This window comes from Sparassis crispa (assembly GCF_003851025.1).
Source record: "Sparassis crispa DNA, contig_000000F, whole genome shotgun sequence".
Lineage (NCBI taxonomy): Eukaryota > Fungi > Basidiomycota > Agaricomycetes > Polyporales > Sparassidaceae > Sparassis > Sparassis crispa.
The window spans coordinates 2,715,887-2,728,212 of NW_020939747.1; the positions used below are offsets into that span (position 1 = coordinate 2,715,887).

At 49.5% G+C, this 12,326-nt stretch overlaps 6 protein-coding genes across 6 annotated transcripts; 4 read left to right on the forward strand and 2 right to left on the reverse strand.

Moving 5' to 3' along the window:
* Positions 1-137: 137 nt before the first annotated feature.
* SCP_0109880 (Succinate--CoA ligase [ADP-forming] subunit beta, hydrogenosomal) lies at positions 138-1,899 on the reverse strand (the record flags this gene model as incomplete). Its single annotated transcript, XM_027753218.1, has 10 exons — positions 138-225; positions 274-388; positions 446-534; positions 592-831; positions 890-1,239; positions 1,303-1,393; positions 1,450-1,549; positions 1,602-1,674; positions 1,727-1,795; positions 1,861-1,899. The coding sequence occupies 10 exons, from the start codon at positions 1,897-1,899 to the stop codon at positions 138-140; spliced, it is 1,254 nt and encodes a 417-aa protein (XP_027609019.1).
* A 576-nt stretch (positions 1,900-2,475) lies between these two features.
* Positions 2,476-3,303, forward strand: SCP_0109890 (predicted protein; the record flags this gene model as incomplete). The annotated part of the gene is made up of 5 exons (XM_027753219.1): positions 2,476-2,680; positions 2,734-2,993; positions 3,051-3,092; positions 3,146-3,169; positions 3,223-3,303. 5 exons carry the CDS (start codon positions 2,476-2,478, stop codon positions 3,301-3,303), a joined length of 612 nt encoding a protein of 203 aa, XP_027609020.1.
* Positions 3,304-3,710: 407 nt separating this feature from the next.
* On the forward strand, positions 3,711-6,035 carry SCP_0109900 (Histone deacetylase RPD3; the record flags this gene model as incomplete). Its single annotated transcript, XM_027753220.1, has 13 exons — positions 3,711-3,758; positions 3,824-3,876; positions 3,931-4,006; positions 4,090-4,207; positions 4,280-4,354; positions 4,413-4,520; positions 4,576-4,606; positions 4,674-4,815; positions 4,869-4,961; positions 5,016-5,124; positions 5,184-5,324; positions 5,374-5,541; positions 5,602-6,035. The coding sequence occupies 13 exons, from the start codon at positions 3,711-3,713 to the stop codon at positions 6,033-6,035; spliced, it is 1,596 nt and encodes a 531-aa protein (XP_027609021.1).
* A 1,350-nt stretch (positions 6,036-7,385) lies between these two features.
* On the forward strand, positions 7,386-8,550 carry SCP_0109910 (DNA repair protein; the record flags this gene model as incomplete). The annotated part of the gene is made up of 5 exons (XM_027753221.1): positions 7,386-7,497; positions 7,555-7,851; positions 7,907-8,067; positions 8,119-8,137; positions 8,186-8,550. 5 exons carry the CDS (start codon positions 7,386-7,388, stop codon positions 8,548-8,550), a joined length of 954 nt encoding a protein of 317 aa, XP_027609022.1.
* Positions 8,551-8,914: 364 nt separating this feature from the next.
* On the forward strand, positions 8,915-10,294 carry SCP_0109920 (hypothetical protein; the record flags this gene model as incomplete). The annotated part of the gene is made up of 10 exons (XM_027753222.1): positions 8,915-9,004; positions 9,080-9,088; positions 9,152-9,451; positions 9,518-9,643; positions 9,699-9,730; positions 9,786-9,855; positions 9,919-9,950; positions 9,998-10,034; positions 10,089-10,136; positions 10,193-10,294. The coding sequence occupies 10 exons, from the start codon at positions 8,915-8,917 to the stop codon at positions 10,292-10,294; spliced, it is 846 nt and encodes a 281-aa protein (XP_027609023.1).
* Positions 10,295-10,626: 332 nt separating this feature from the next.
* On the reverse strand, positions 10,627-11,057 carry SCP_0109930 (40S ribosomal protein; the record flags this gene model as incomplete). The annotated part of the gene is made up of 4 exons (XM_027753223.1): positions 10,627-10,652; positions 10,705-10,815; positions 10,875-10,986; positions 11,055-11,057. 4 exons carry the CDS (start codon positions 11,055-11,057, stop codon positions 10,627-10,629), a joined length of 252 nt encoding a protein of 83 aa, XP_027609024.1.
* Between the last annotated feature and the right edge of the window lie 1,269 nt (positions 11,058-12,326).

Below are 12,326 nucleotides of genomic sequence, written 5' to 3' on the forward strand. Positions count from 1 at the left end.
TCTTGCAATGCTGTTATACCATACCCTGTGCACGCCAACATACGCTCTTCTACTGATCGTCGCGATTAATGTGATTGCATTGATTATTTCTAGACTCCTTGCATCAACTTCGACAAAAAAGAGGCTTGAGTAGAAGTCTAGGCATGAGCCAGCTCGACGGCACGCTCCGCTGCTTCATCGAGCCCATCAAAAGGTATGATCTTCAAGCCCGAGTCCCGAATCATCCTGCAGTTGAAGTCAGCGCGGGTTACACGCCACATTCTAATGACGTACTGCTTTGCCTCAGCTTCCTTTGTTCCCTTCAATCTAACGACCAGAGGGATTTTTAAGGACAGCTCCTTCGTAGCTTTGATGACACCCTCAGCGATATAATCGCAACGCATAATACCTAAGATTTCACCAAAAAAGATCAGCGCAGAAGGTATCACACGAGAGCATTGCACACCGCCGAAGATGTTGATGAATATGCTCTTCACTTTGGGATCTCTCAACAATATTTCAAATGCTTTCTTGACCGTTTCTGGTGTCGCACCACTGATAATATGCAGTAAGGCAAGTTGTGCATTACTTGAGTCTTCCAAGCGCACTCACCCGCCAACGTCAAGGAAGTTCGCAGGGTTGCCTCCGTGGAGAGCCAAAACGTCCATGGTCGCCATGGCCAAACCAGCACCATTCACCAAACAGCCAATGTTACCATCGAGCTTGATGAAATTGAGGTTGGCCTTCTGGGCCTCAACTTCTGAAGGTTCCTCCTGAGTGATATCGCGAAGAGCAAAGATATCCTTCTGGCGGAATTCCGCGTTGTCGTCAAACCCAAACTTGGCATCCATACTGTCACCAGTTATAGACTTGGCAAAGTTCGTACTCGAAGGACGCGTTGATAGCTTACCAGAGAACATGGCCGTCAGACGTCTCCGCCAAGGGGTTGATCTCGATTTGTGTAGCATCCTTGTCCTTGAAGATCTTGTACAAGTTGATGAAAATACTTGCAGCTTCTTCCTGTGCATCCTCGCCTTTGAAACCCAGCTTCTTGGCAAGATCTTGCGCGACTGGCTTGCTGAGACCCTTCTCGAAATCGATTGGGGTCGTGAAGATTGCGTTGGGATCCTTTGCCGCGACTTCCTCGATGTTCATTCCTCCCTGAGCAGACGCGACCAAGACGGGCCCTCCCGTGCCACGATCATTCAGCACCGCAACATAATATTCGTGGGAAGGGTCTCGACGCTCAGCCAACATGACCTTGTGGGTTTATGCATGGCGTCAGGTCGGAGTTAATCCGGTGGAACGCGATGATCAACGTACTGCGTTGCAGACTCGGCCAGCAGCACCAGTCTGTTTGGTGATGAGCTTTGCACCAAGCATCTTGCTAGCAAGGTCCTTCGCTTGCTCCGGGCTACGAGTACACAAAAAGTCATGACCGACCACGCGGTAATGAAGCGCAAGGCACACCTCTCGACTTTATGTACACCACCTTGTAAGCCGTTGTCGAACTTACCCTTTCCTCGTCCGCCGGCGAGGACCTGAGCCTTGATAACACATCCATTGGCACCTAAGCGGATTTGCATGAGTAATACATAGTTTCGAGCACGAACGCTCCTTACCAAACTGCTTGGCTGCGTCAAACGCTTCCTCCGGCGACCTAGCGGGAATGCTTTTCGGAGTCGGGATGCCATACTGATCGAGTCGATTCAGTAATTATGGTGTCGAGATGTCTGAGACCACATACCGAGTTGAGCAGCTTCACGGATTGGTATTCGTGAATAGAGAGGAAACGCCTCTGGCCCACAGACGCGAACTAGGTCATACGCGCGGATTGTGACGTGAGTCCCGTGGTGAGAGCAGCTCCATGGTCTCACTCACCCGAGTCAAAGAACCCGCCTTCCGCAGCGACGCTAGCATTTCGATACAGGTAAAAGAGGTGGTGATAGTCGCTGTGAAGATAGCTGCTGGTAGGTTTCCTCAGGCTGGAACCTAGACCTGGGACTTTGTGTTATGGCGGATTGCGGACTCGTGCTTAGTCAGCATATGGTCTTCCGAGGCTCGAAGGCGGACGGAAGTCTCGCCCAGCACGACGATGACGGATGTGACGGCTGTCCGCACTCTTCCTGTCTCTCACCCACTATGTTTGGACGGATTGCTGGCAGAAGGAGTCGACCTGATCGTCCTCGCTTTGAGTTCGGATGGCTTATGTTGAGCCGTCCGAAATTGTGCGGAGGAACATGCATGTTATATATTCGAGTCGCCTTATCTGTACCTTCCTTCATCAAATTAAAGCCTTCCTTGATATGGTCACTCTCAGAAAGTTTCCCTGTGGCGCAACTGCATTGTCAACGTTTCCCGTCCTACCGTCGCAGTTTGTGGATATCTTTCACTGAACTTCGCACACGCTGACTCCACGCGTTGTGTGAGAGAAGTTGACAAATATCTGGTGCTCACGCTTGCCTTGCTCCATCACGGTGACAACTTCCAAACGCCATGCCTTCGGTAGATTTGTCTCGCGATACCATCGACATGAGCGCCGTTAATGCGACATACGAAATCAACGAAGGCACAGCTCCATCACGACTGCTGGAGGTCTCCGGCGCCGTTTTGCATCAGGCGTTGGACCTTTTGGAGAGCAATCTAGTGTCCGATGAACAGCTCACTGCACAATCGCGGTTTATTCCTGGATCGACGATAGGTATATATAACCTTCGACGTTCACATTTTTTCATGATACTCAAGGTGGTTAAGGGAAACATCTTAGGCATGCAAGAGACCACTTCGCTCTGCTGTTGGACTCCGTTTCATCTGCGCCACCCCTCATCCTCAACTACGACATCAGACTGCGTAATACACCTATGGAGAGCAGTCGCCAAGCTGCGAAAGAGGCTCTGGGGAAAGTCGTTGCTCGATTGGAGAAGGTTGTTCCTCAGACTAAGCTGGAGTTACCGATAACTCTTCATGCGGTGACTCCGTATCCTCAAGTTCTGGAAACAACTTTCGGGAGAGAGGTGAGAAGCCCTAATTATAAAATGTTAGTCATGCGTTCATGTTGTGATAACCTGAAGCTCTGGTTTGCTGGACTACACGCAATACACCATTGGTCTATGGTGAGACATCTGCCGACGCCTTGATTCTGCGTTTGCTGAGTGGTTACACTTAGGTACGAGTAATTGCTGGAGAACTCGTGCGTACTGTGCTGTTGGTTCGATCGTGGTGAGCTGATGTACCACGCAATAGGGTATTAAGCTGGAGGATTCCTTCGGATTTGCTCCCTCGACGTTGGTGTATGCTGCACAAAACTCCAAGGCACTGTTGTAGAAGTCAAAGATATAACATATCGTGCCAAAAACTATGAACAATGGCCGCCGTTGGCTGGTTGACTCGGCCTACTTGTTCTCCCATACTTACTTCATCGTGATTGTAATTCTGTTGTCGATTCAGGGCACTGTCGTTTACACTTTGGAAGTAATGCAGGTTCCCTCCTCCTCTCTCTGAAGTTTTTGTGTTGTCGCATAAGTACCATTTTCCGCATGAGGAGGTCCAGGAGGTCCGAGTATGTGACGTCATCTGTTGAATTCAGAAGCCTTTGCCAAACAGTTGAAGGTCACGTGGACCAATGCAACTTCCGCGGCTGTTTGTTCTTATTACTCCAGTAAGTCTACGCCCAACTTGTGTACATTCTTCACCAGGGCGGCCGCCTCTATATTCCAGTCAACCCCGTCAATATGGCTCCAGAAATGATTCCTATTGAAGGGGAAGCGAAGAAACGCGTGGTGCGTAATTATCTGCCAGGCTGCCTCGACTCTGTTTCATGGATTGCTTGTGTGTGGCCGTGCAGTGCTACTTCTTCGACTCGGACGTCAGCGGCTTCCACTACGGCCCTGGACATCCGTAAGTTCGATGACACTCAAATTTTTTCATTTTTTGAGACTACGATTTTTGCAGGATGAAACCTACACGGATACGGATGTGTCACTCGTTGGTCATGAACTACGGGCTCTACAAGAAAATGGAGATTTTTGTACGTGATTTGCCACTGACATTCTTTGACATCGCGAAGGCCTCTTTAACAACAATTTTGTACCTCCTTGTTGTTTACACCAGCGGGCAAAGCCGGCCACGAAACGGGAGATGACACAGTTTCACTCCGACGAATACGTGGAATTTCTTAGCCGCATCACTCCCGTCAATATGAATTCTTTTCTAAAGGAACAGCACAAATGTATGTGTCATCTGGCCGAACGCAATCGTGCCTCTGCCAATGACAGGTATTTGATTTGAAAATACCATTCAGATAATGTTGGCGACGACTGCCCTGTATTTGACGGCCTTTTCGATTATTGTTCTATCTCAGCAGGTGGCTCCATGGGTGAGACTTTAGTTAATGTGCCTTGCCCCCTTATCGCGCGTATTGATAGGACTTCTAGAGGGTGCTGCTAGATTAAGCCGCGACAAATGTGACATTGCGGTGAATTGGGCTGGTGGGCTTCACCATGCGAAGAAGAGTGAAGCTAGCGGATTTTGTTACGTGAATGGTACAGTTGCTTTGCTCGTTGTTGTGATTGCATTTCTGATACCTGCCAATTGAAGATGTTGTCCTTGGTATATTGGAGTTGCTGCGGTACGTGGATAGTTCCTAAGGATCAGCTACCTGCACTTATTAAACCGATTCATTATAATCATTCCAGGTATCATACGCGAGTCCTGTACATCGACATTGACGTGCATCACGGTGATGGTGTCGAGGAAGCGTTCTATACTACAGACAGAGTCATGACATGCAGTTTTCACAAGTACGGCGAATACTTTCCCGGGACCGGAGAATTGAGGGTATGTTCCTGATTTGCGACGCTGTATCAACAATTCGCTCATCCTACTTCAAGGATGTAGGCATCGGCAAGGGAAAGTACTACGCATTGAACTTCCCGTTGCGAGATGGAATCACAAATGAGAACTACAAGAGTGTCTTTGAGCCTGTATGTAACAATCTTCATCTCTTTGCCCCGCTATGGCTAAAAAGTATTCGTTAGGTGATTCGACAAGTGATGGAGACCTATGATCCTGGAGCGGTAGTTTTGCAATGTGGTACTGATTCACTTTCCGGCGACAAGTTGGGCTGTCTGAACTTGTCCATGAGAGGTGGGTTACAATACTTCTTGAAGCACGGACACTAATGATGACATCGCTATTGACCTTAGGCCATGCAAGTTGTGTCAAGTTCGTTAAGTCGTTCAACCGTCCCCTTCTACTCCTTGGCGGCGGTGGATACACAATGCGTAATGTCAGTCGATGCTGGGCGTTCGAAACAGGTCTGGCAGCCGGAGTCGAGCTTGGCTCAGGTGCGTAAGCTTCGGTACGAACGAGAGCTAAATTCTCAAGGAGTTTCAGAAATTCCTGTGAACGAGTATTACGAGTATTTCGGACCGGACTATGAACTTGATGTCAAGTCATCAAATATGGAGGACATGAACAGTACGGGATATTTGGAGCGTGTGAAGACCATTGTACTTGAGAATTTGAAGCAGGTGGGGGGGCCTCCGAGCGTACAGATGGCAGGTGAGTACTAGGATCAACCGACGCACAGGATGAACTTGCTAATCCTATGTGGAACTGAAGACATTCCACGATTGCCGATAGATGGCGCATTAGAAGATGCAGGTGCAGACGAGGATCTCATTTCACCTGACGAACGGCGACCGCAGAGACTGTTGGACTCCCGGCGTCAAGCTGACGGAGAACTTTCGGATTCGGATGATGAAGGCGAAGACGACAGGAGAAATCATGCCAGTCACTTGGAGCGCGATAGTGTGCCCACCGGACGTAGATTCGGCGCTGCAGTGGGCATTATGAGCACTGGAACGACCCACGGTGTGGGCCCGACCGTTGCGCCAGTTGTACCAGGAGCGAGCGTGGCTCCGACTGTGGATTCGTCTGGGCAGTCAGACATGGATATTGACGATGACTCCTCTGTGGGTCGATCTGGGACAAGACCGCGGTCACACCCAAGATCACCCCCACCCGTATCCGCCAACGGAAAGGCGGGCAGTTGATAGCAATAGATTTGAGTGATCGTGGTGCTAGAGGTCGTTTATTGGTGTATCGTTCGTTCCTCGGTCTATGGCCTTTGGGGCAACAACGCCATACCAAGGGCCCGGACCAATTGGTCGACCGATTGGTCGGATTGGTCCTAAGCGCGACTCGGACCAATTTAACCCTAACCCAATCATGCCAAAGCTATGAATCCACCGGGCTCTCTTATTTGCATCACAGGCCTCTCAGGAATTCTCACCGGAAAAGATTTGGAAAAAATATTTTGTACTACGAATATAATATAAACATGAGAAGACAGGGGTAGAGAGATAGCGTAGGCGGGGGAAGGTGGATATGCATCAACATCTACATTGTTATAACTGTCTGGTCGCGCCGAGGCCACCGGGCAGGAGCGCGAATGGTATGCAAGATGTGGAGAGCTGTGGATGGCGTCCAGCATGCACACAATGCAGGCGAGACAGAGTGGCGGACAAATAAGGAATGGCGGGAGACGAGAGACCAAAGCACGGAACGCGAGGCTGCTCACAGTGCACAGCAGGGCACTGGCATCAAGCCCTACTGTGTGTATACTGCAGCGGGGGACAATGCAGGTACAGGAGACAGCAGGAGTGGGGAACACAATGAGAAGTGGGGCGGACCGCCAGTTGAGTGGCATGAGGGGCATGCAGTGGTATACTTGGTGTGCATTCGACAAGATGGGCACACCTCGAGTCTTACTGCATGCCCAAGGCGACTGGAGACCCGGCGTGGGCATGCGATGGCGCTAGATTCAATTGGTGTTGGTAGGTTGGCGCGTGCGTGAAGGCGGGTAGTGGTGGACCTGGTAATATTTAGCATCACAAGAAAAGAAGACAAAGATGTTGTTTCTGCTCACCCATTATTTCTGCACACTTGGTGTCTGCTGGTTTCAGAACGCGCATGCCGTCGGACTGTCAAGTTTAATGGCAGATGGTCCGGATGTGCGGCGACCGCTGTGCATGCGCATGTCATTGCAACGGCTGAAGCATCGAGGGGGAGGTGGAGATCATGAACATGAGGCTAAGAGCCATCGCGAAGGAGAGTGTGAACTTTTTGGTCAGCCACAAGATGGATAGTTTTGAGAGTGAGACCTTCTCGCGTCGGCGAGAAAAGCCTGGGTTACGATTTTGGCGCTTCGCGCCAAAATCCTTGGCTATCCTTGGGTGCGTGGCGGGCCGCCTCCGCCGGGGAAAACCCTTGGTATGACCAATTTTCCGCCTTTGGTAAGCGTTCAAGTCACGCTTTTTTAGCGTCAATTCCTGAGCGTGACCGACGTGTGACGATCCCTAATACTTAAACTTCGTCCAATATTAATCCTTTCACGCGCGACCATGGCGGAAAGCTCCTCGAGTGCACGATATTCGACGCCACCTCTTATAGTCCCGAACAATTTAGACTTGACACCGGAACAAGTCAAACGGATAGAGATCAATCGACTTCGAGGTATGTGAGTGCTTCAGAGAGATTGTCACGTTTTTGTACCCAACGCTCCTTGCTCAGCGAAAGCGAAACAGCGCGAAAGGGAGCAAGAGGCATCTAGTTCATCAGTACCTAATGCCAACAAAAAACGCCCTCTTGGAGTTGTTCCTGCGACGTCGAGATCTCCTACGGCCCCAAAACCTCCTCCCAAACTGAAACGTGATTCCCATCTCGGCAAATACTTTGAGTATGATTTGTCCAAGATGGTAAACTCAAAGGGAGGTTTTCTTGTCGAGGACGGGAAAGAAGCGGATGCCGACATAAGAGCTAAGGAGAAGGAGCGCGAAAGACAGAGAGCTATGCAGAGCTTGGAACCTCGTGAGTGACACATCGCTTGCTCCTGTTCGTGCAGTGAAGTCATGCCCCAGGATAGCCATCTTCCTTGATCCGAAGCTCAATCCTAAATGCTATGAGTGTCAATCAATAGATATAGATCAGACGTTCAAGAAGGTCTTCGGCTGCCTTGTCTGCAACAAATGTAAGTTGGAGAAACCGGAAAAGTACAGTCTGCTCACGAAGACTGAATGCAAGGAGGTCAGTACCGCATTTGCACTTCACAAGCTTTTTCTGAGGCGTTGATCACAGGATTACTTGTTGACCGATGGTATGAGGGCTCCCATGTATCGCAATATTACGTCTGACAGTGTATCAGCCGAACTTCGGGATCAGGAAGTTATGCCGCATCTGTTGAAAGCGAATCCTCACAAGTCCACCTTTGCCAATATGATGCTCTTCTTGCGATATCAAGTCGAGGAATTCGCCTGGAAGAAATGGGGGTCTCCCGAGGCATTGGACGTCGAATATGAGCGGCGGACTGCGGAGAAGAAGAGGAAGAAGAACAAGAAGTTCGAGGAAGGTTTGAAGGAGCTGCGAAGACGGACGAGAGAAACGGTCTGGCAAAAGAGGAAGGATCAGGAGCACAGACATGTATTTGGTGTCATAGAGAGAGGAGACGACGGCGTCGGGAAGCAAGTTTGTCACGAATGCGGATTCACGATAGACGTCGAGGAGTTCTGACTGACTTGTCATAGCACTAGATATATTACTTATATCGTACCTTGTTCTCCGACGATATCATATTCGTCGTCGAAGATTCGATAACCGAGTCAGTGACCGAGGATCGGGCATCCGCAGAATTCCTCCCGAGGATATCACGACCTGTCCAACGTGATAAAAGGAATTCGTCTTCAAACTGCAAGGCCATCTCTGTCTGTCTCTACTAGACTTGATATAGATACACCGCTCTGCCTGGTGCTCTTTGCGGCTGAGAACAATGGCCGAGATACCCAGTGGACAATACGAACACGAGAGGATCTCTACTTCACTCGAGGTGGAACAGTTGGACGCTAATCTATTTCGCTCTAAATCTCTGTGGCACCCGATGCATGGTAGAGGAGTGTTTGGAGGCCAGGTTATCTCGCAAGGGCTCGTCTCCGCCACAAGCTGCGTTGATGATGCGTACAAGTTGCATGTAAGCAGTGACACTATAACCAGCTTGAGTCGAGACGACTGACATGACGACTTACTCCGCTCTAAACGATGGCAGTCGATGCACGTAAGTTGCTAGTTCGTGCGTGTCACATCTCCTGTCTGACTACCACTGGTCTCCTCTTCGAAGTGTTATTTCTTGCTCAGTGCATCCGCCGCAATCCCTATCATCTACAGTGTCGAACGAGACCGGGACGGTCGTTCCTACGCGACGCGTACCGTGAAGGCTATCCAGAATGGGCGCACTATATTTGTCCTGGTCTGCTCTTTTCAACGACCAGAGCCAGACCAGCCTTCCTATGAATGCCCGATGCCTCCAAATGTCCCTGATCCAGATAAGTGTGAGCTTCTAGAAGCGTACTACGAAGAGATGCTTCGTCAAGAGAATATCCGGCCGTCGTACAAGGAATATGCTGCAAGCTATATACATGTACGATGGCGTTCATCGTGATGGTCCTTAGCTAATCGCCAAAGCGCGGCATCTCGCATTTCGCAGGAGCGTAGAAGGAGTCCGATCGCTGTTAAGAGCGCAGGAATCATTGAGTCTTCAGACGGTGGTATTGTGATCTTGTATTGGTTCAAGGCGAAGAATATTCCCAAGTATGATCCCTCCTTCCAAAAGGTATGTGCGAGAATTTGGTTCATAGAGTCAGCGAGCCTGAACTTGCCCTTGTTAGTGTATACTCAGTTACATGTCTGACTTACTCTTGTGAGTTCTTGATGCTGCTGAATTCTTGCTGGCAAGGCTCTCACCGCGGCACCAGTATTGGTAACGTCCGTAGGACTCTCGTCCAGAAAGGACACCTGGATAAGGGCACACCTTTGGCGATGGTAGTGAGTATCGTCCATGCCTCCTCGACTGCTAGTGCTAAGCACTGAGCGCTGATATTTGGTCAGACATCATTGGATCACACAATTTGGTTCTACGAGTGAGACTTCCTCAGTTCCACTGTGTAACGTACTAATTACCTTCCAGCGATGAATTTGACTGCGGGGATTGGTTACTCTACGTAGTGCGTACTGACCTATTGCTGAATGAGATATTCCTGACAATATATTCTCTACAGGTAGAGTCCCCACGGGCACGTTCCGGTCGAGGAGTGGTACTTGGTCGTGTGAGTATTGCGTCGTTCAACGATGACTCGTAAGCCACCTTATGCCCTCTCACTAGTTGTACACACGAAGCGGAACGTTGGTCGCAATAACTGCCCAAGAGGGAGTCTCTCGGCAGGACGTTGCAAAAGCTTCGGGTGGTGCGAAAGCCAAACTGTGACCGAATGACTCATTCTGGTTGCATTTCAGTGATTTTTGTGATTTTAACGACCCCGGGATCATAAGGGTCGACGGACAACAGTATTGGCAAGATCTTGCAACATGACAGCACAACGATCTTCGTTCCACTACACACCGTACATCTCTACGGCATGCTTGATAAAATATTCATCATCAATAACCAGGTCTGGGCATGATCAGATGGCATTAAAATGCACTACCCACGGTGAACAAAGAAAAGGACATGACAACAGCGATAGACGATGACGATGATGCAGGGAACCAAATGCGATTGCGATACAAAGTGAAGAGAATGATGCATCGACGAATAGATTAGTTCTTCCGACGGTACGAGCTCCCTGCGAACATTCCTTGAGTGAATAAAGGTAAAAGATAACACGCCGCACATACCCTCAGTCAATCTCGCCTTTCCGCCTGTGGGTTGGCATAGTACACTCGCGCACGCGCCGCAGAGAACGACAGTCTGAGCATGTGAAAAGACCGTTGTAATGGCGAAGCATCCTGAGGTATGCGTATGATGAGTGAACGCGTACCGAAACCTCAGTCACAAAGCTACGAACCAGGACATTTAACATCCATAAAGTACGAGTTGGGAGATTGCACAAGACGCTTCAGCTTGTGGCTCCTCTTTTCGGTCTCAGCAGAGGGGTTAAGCAAGTCGACGGCGAGAGTCTGCCAGTGCAGACATGAGATAAAAGATTCCAGCGACAACTGCAGCAACATGAAGACCGATTACACACCATTTTGAGAGTAAAAACAGGCAGAAGAAGATGTGAGCGATGGAGGACGAGAGTACTTTTGTGCGACTCCGACTGTCGACTGCGTGGATGGGACCTACAATTAAGGTTTGGAAACTCTGCCACATTGCATCTGAGGCAAAATTTTACCGACTCAGATAAACTCCGATTGGCTGAGCATGTGGCTGGTGTCTGCTTAGCCTTGCAGTCCCGACGATATTAATTGTCGTCGTCGTCGTCTTTTGCTGGCCTTCGTCAATACATGTCTGTTATGTCTTACCCAGAGTCATGCGACGCCGTCAACTTCTGGCCTGACGACAGTCTATGGCAGTCGACTGTGCTACTTTAGACTGCTGGGGCTGTCGTCCCGAACTTGAGTGGCAGTGCGTCAGTCGGTCCCCCCTCATTGCACGACGTCGACTAAACTTGGGATCCTTTCCAGCCCATTGAATCACGTTTGGGAGTATAACTTCTAAATACTCCGAGTACAAGACTTGTCCCAGGAACTACTACGTATACGTACATGTGAGTCAACTGTTGTGCCTCTTCTTGTTTCAGCATCAGATTAAGGCTCTGTGAAGGCTGCATCTTACCAGTGAACACTGCCGACAGCTGTAATAATAGAGACGAGACTCTACTGGATACATGGAAGTCATTGGGATGATAGCAGTAAGAATGCAAGAACCCTTTATTCGGAGAGAACGCGAGAACGATTTCCAGGAAAGAATACAATAACCGCAGTCGATGTAAATTGTTTCCATTAGGTATGCACCGCCACTGGTATAGGGAGGGAAGAGCGCCCACAGGGCATTGTATCCCGAAAAGGCAGGTCTGGACGAGTGCTTTTTGTTGTTGGGCCATCCTTTTGTTTTCGCTTCGTTACCCGGCGCTATGGTCATTGTCTTCCTAAGCGCCCCTCTATCGATGGTTTACTCTATAAGTATTCGCATCCTCGTCCACTTTTCCTTAACCCAGGTTTTGGTTCCCCCCGTCTCGTCTCTCATTGTTTCCAAACCAGCCTTCTGTTAGGTGAGTCTTCCGCAGTCCACTCTCTTTGCATTCACTCAAATACATCCTTCTAGCAGCATCCTTATTGCATCGTTCTTCCCTCGTGCATTTCAAAGAACTACGTCTCAGATCACGCCACCGCAACCCCGCATCCTTATATATCTTCAGCGAGCTAGTACCGCATCCATCATCGCAGGTCGATCCCACTTCGTAACACATCAATCACGACATCATTGCAGCTACCATCCCTCATAACCACTCCTAATA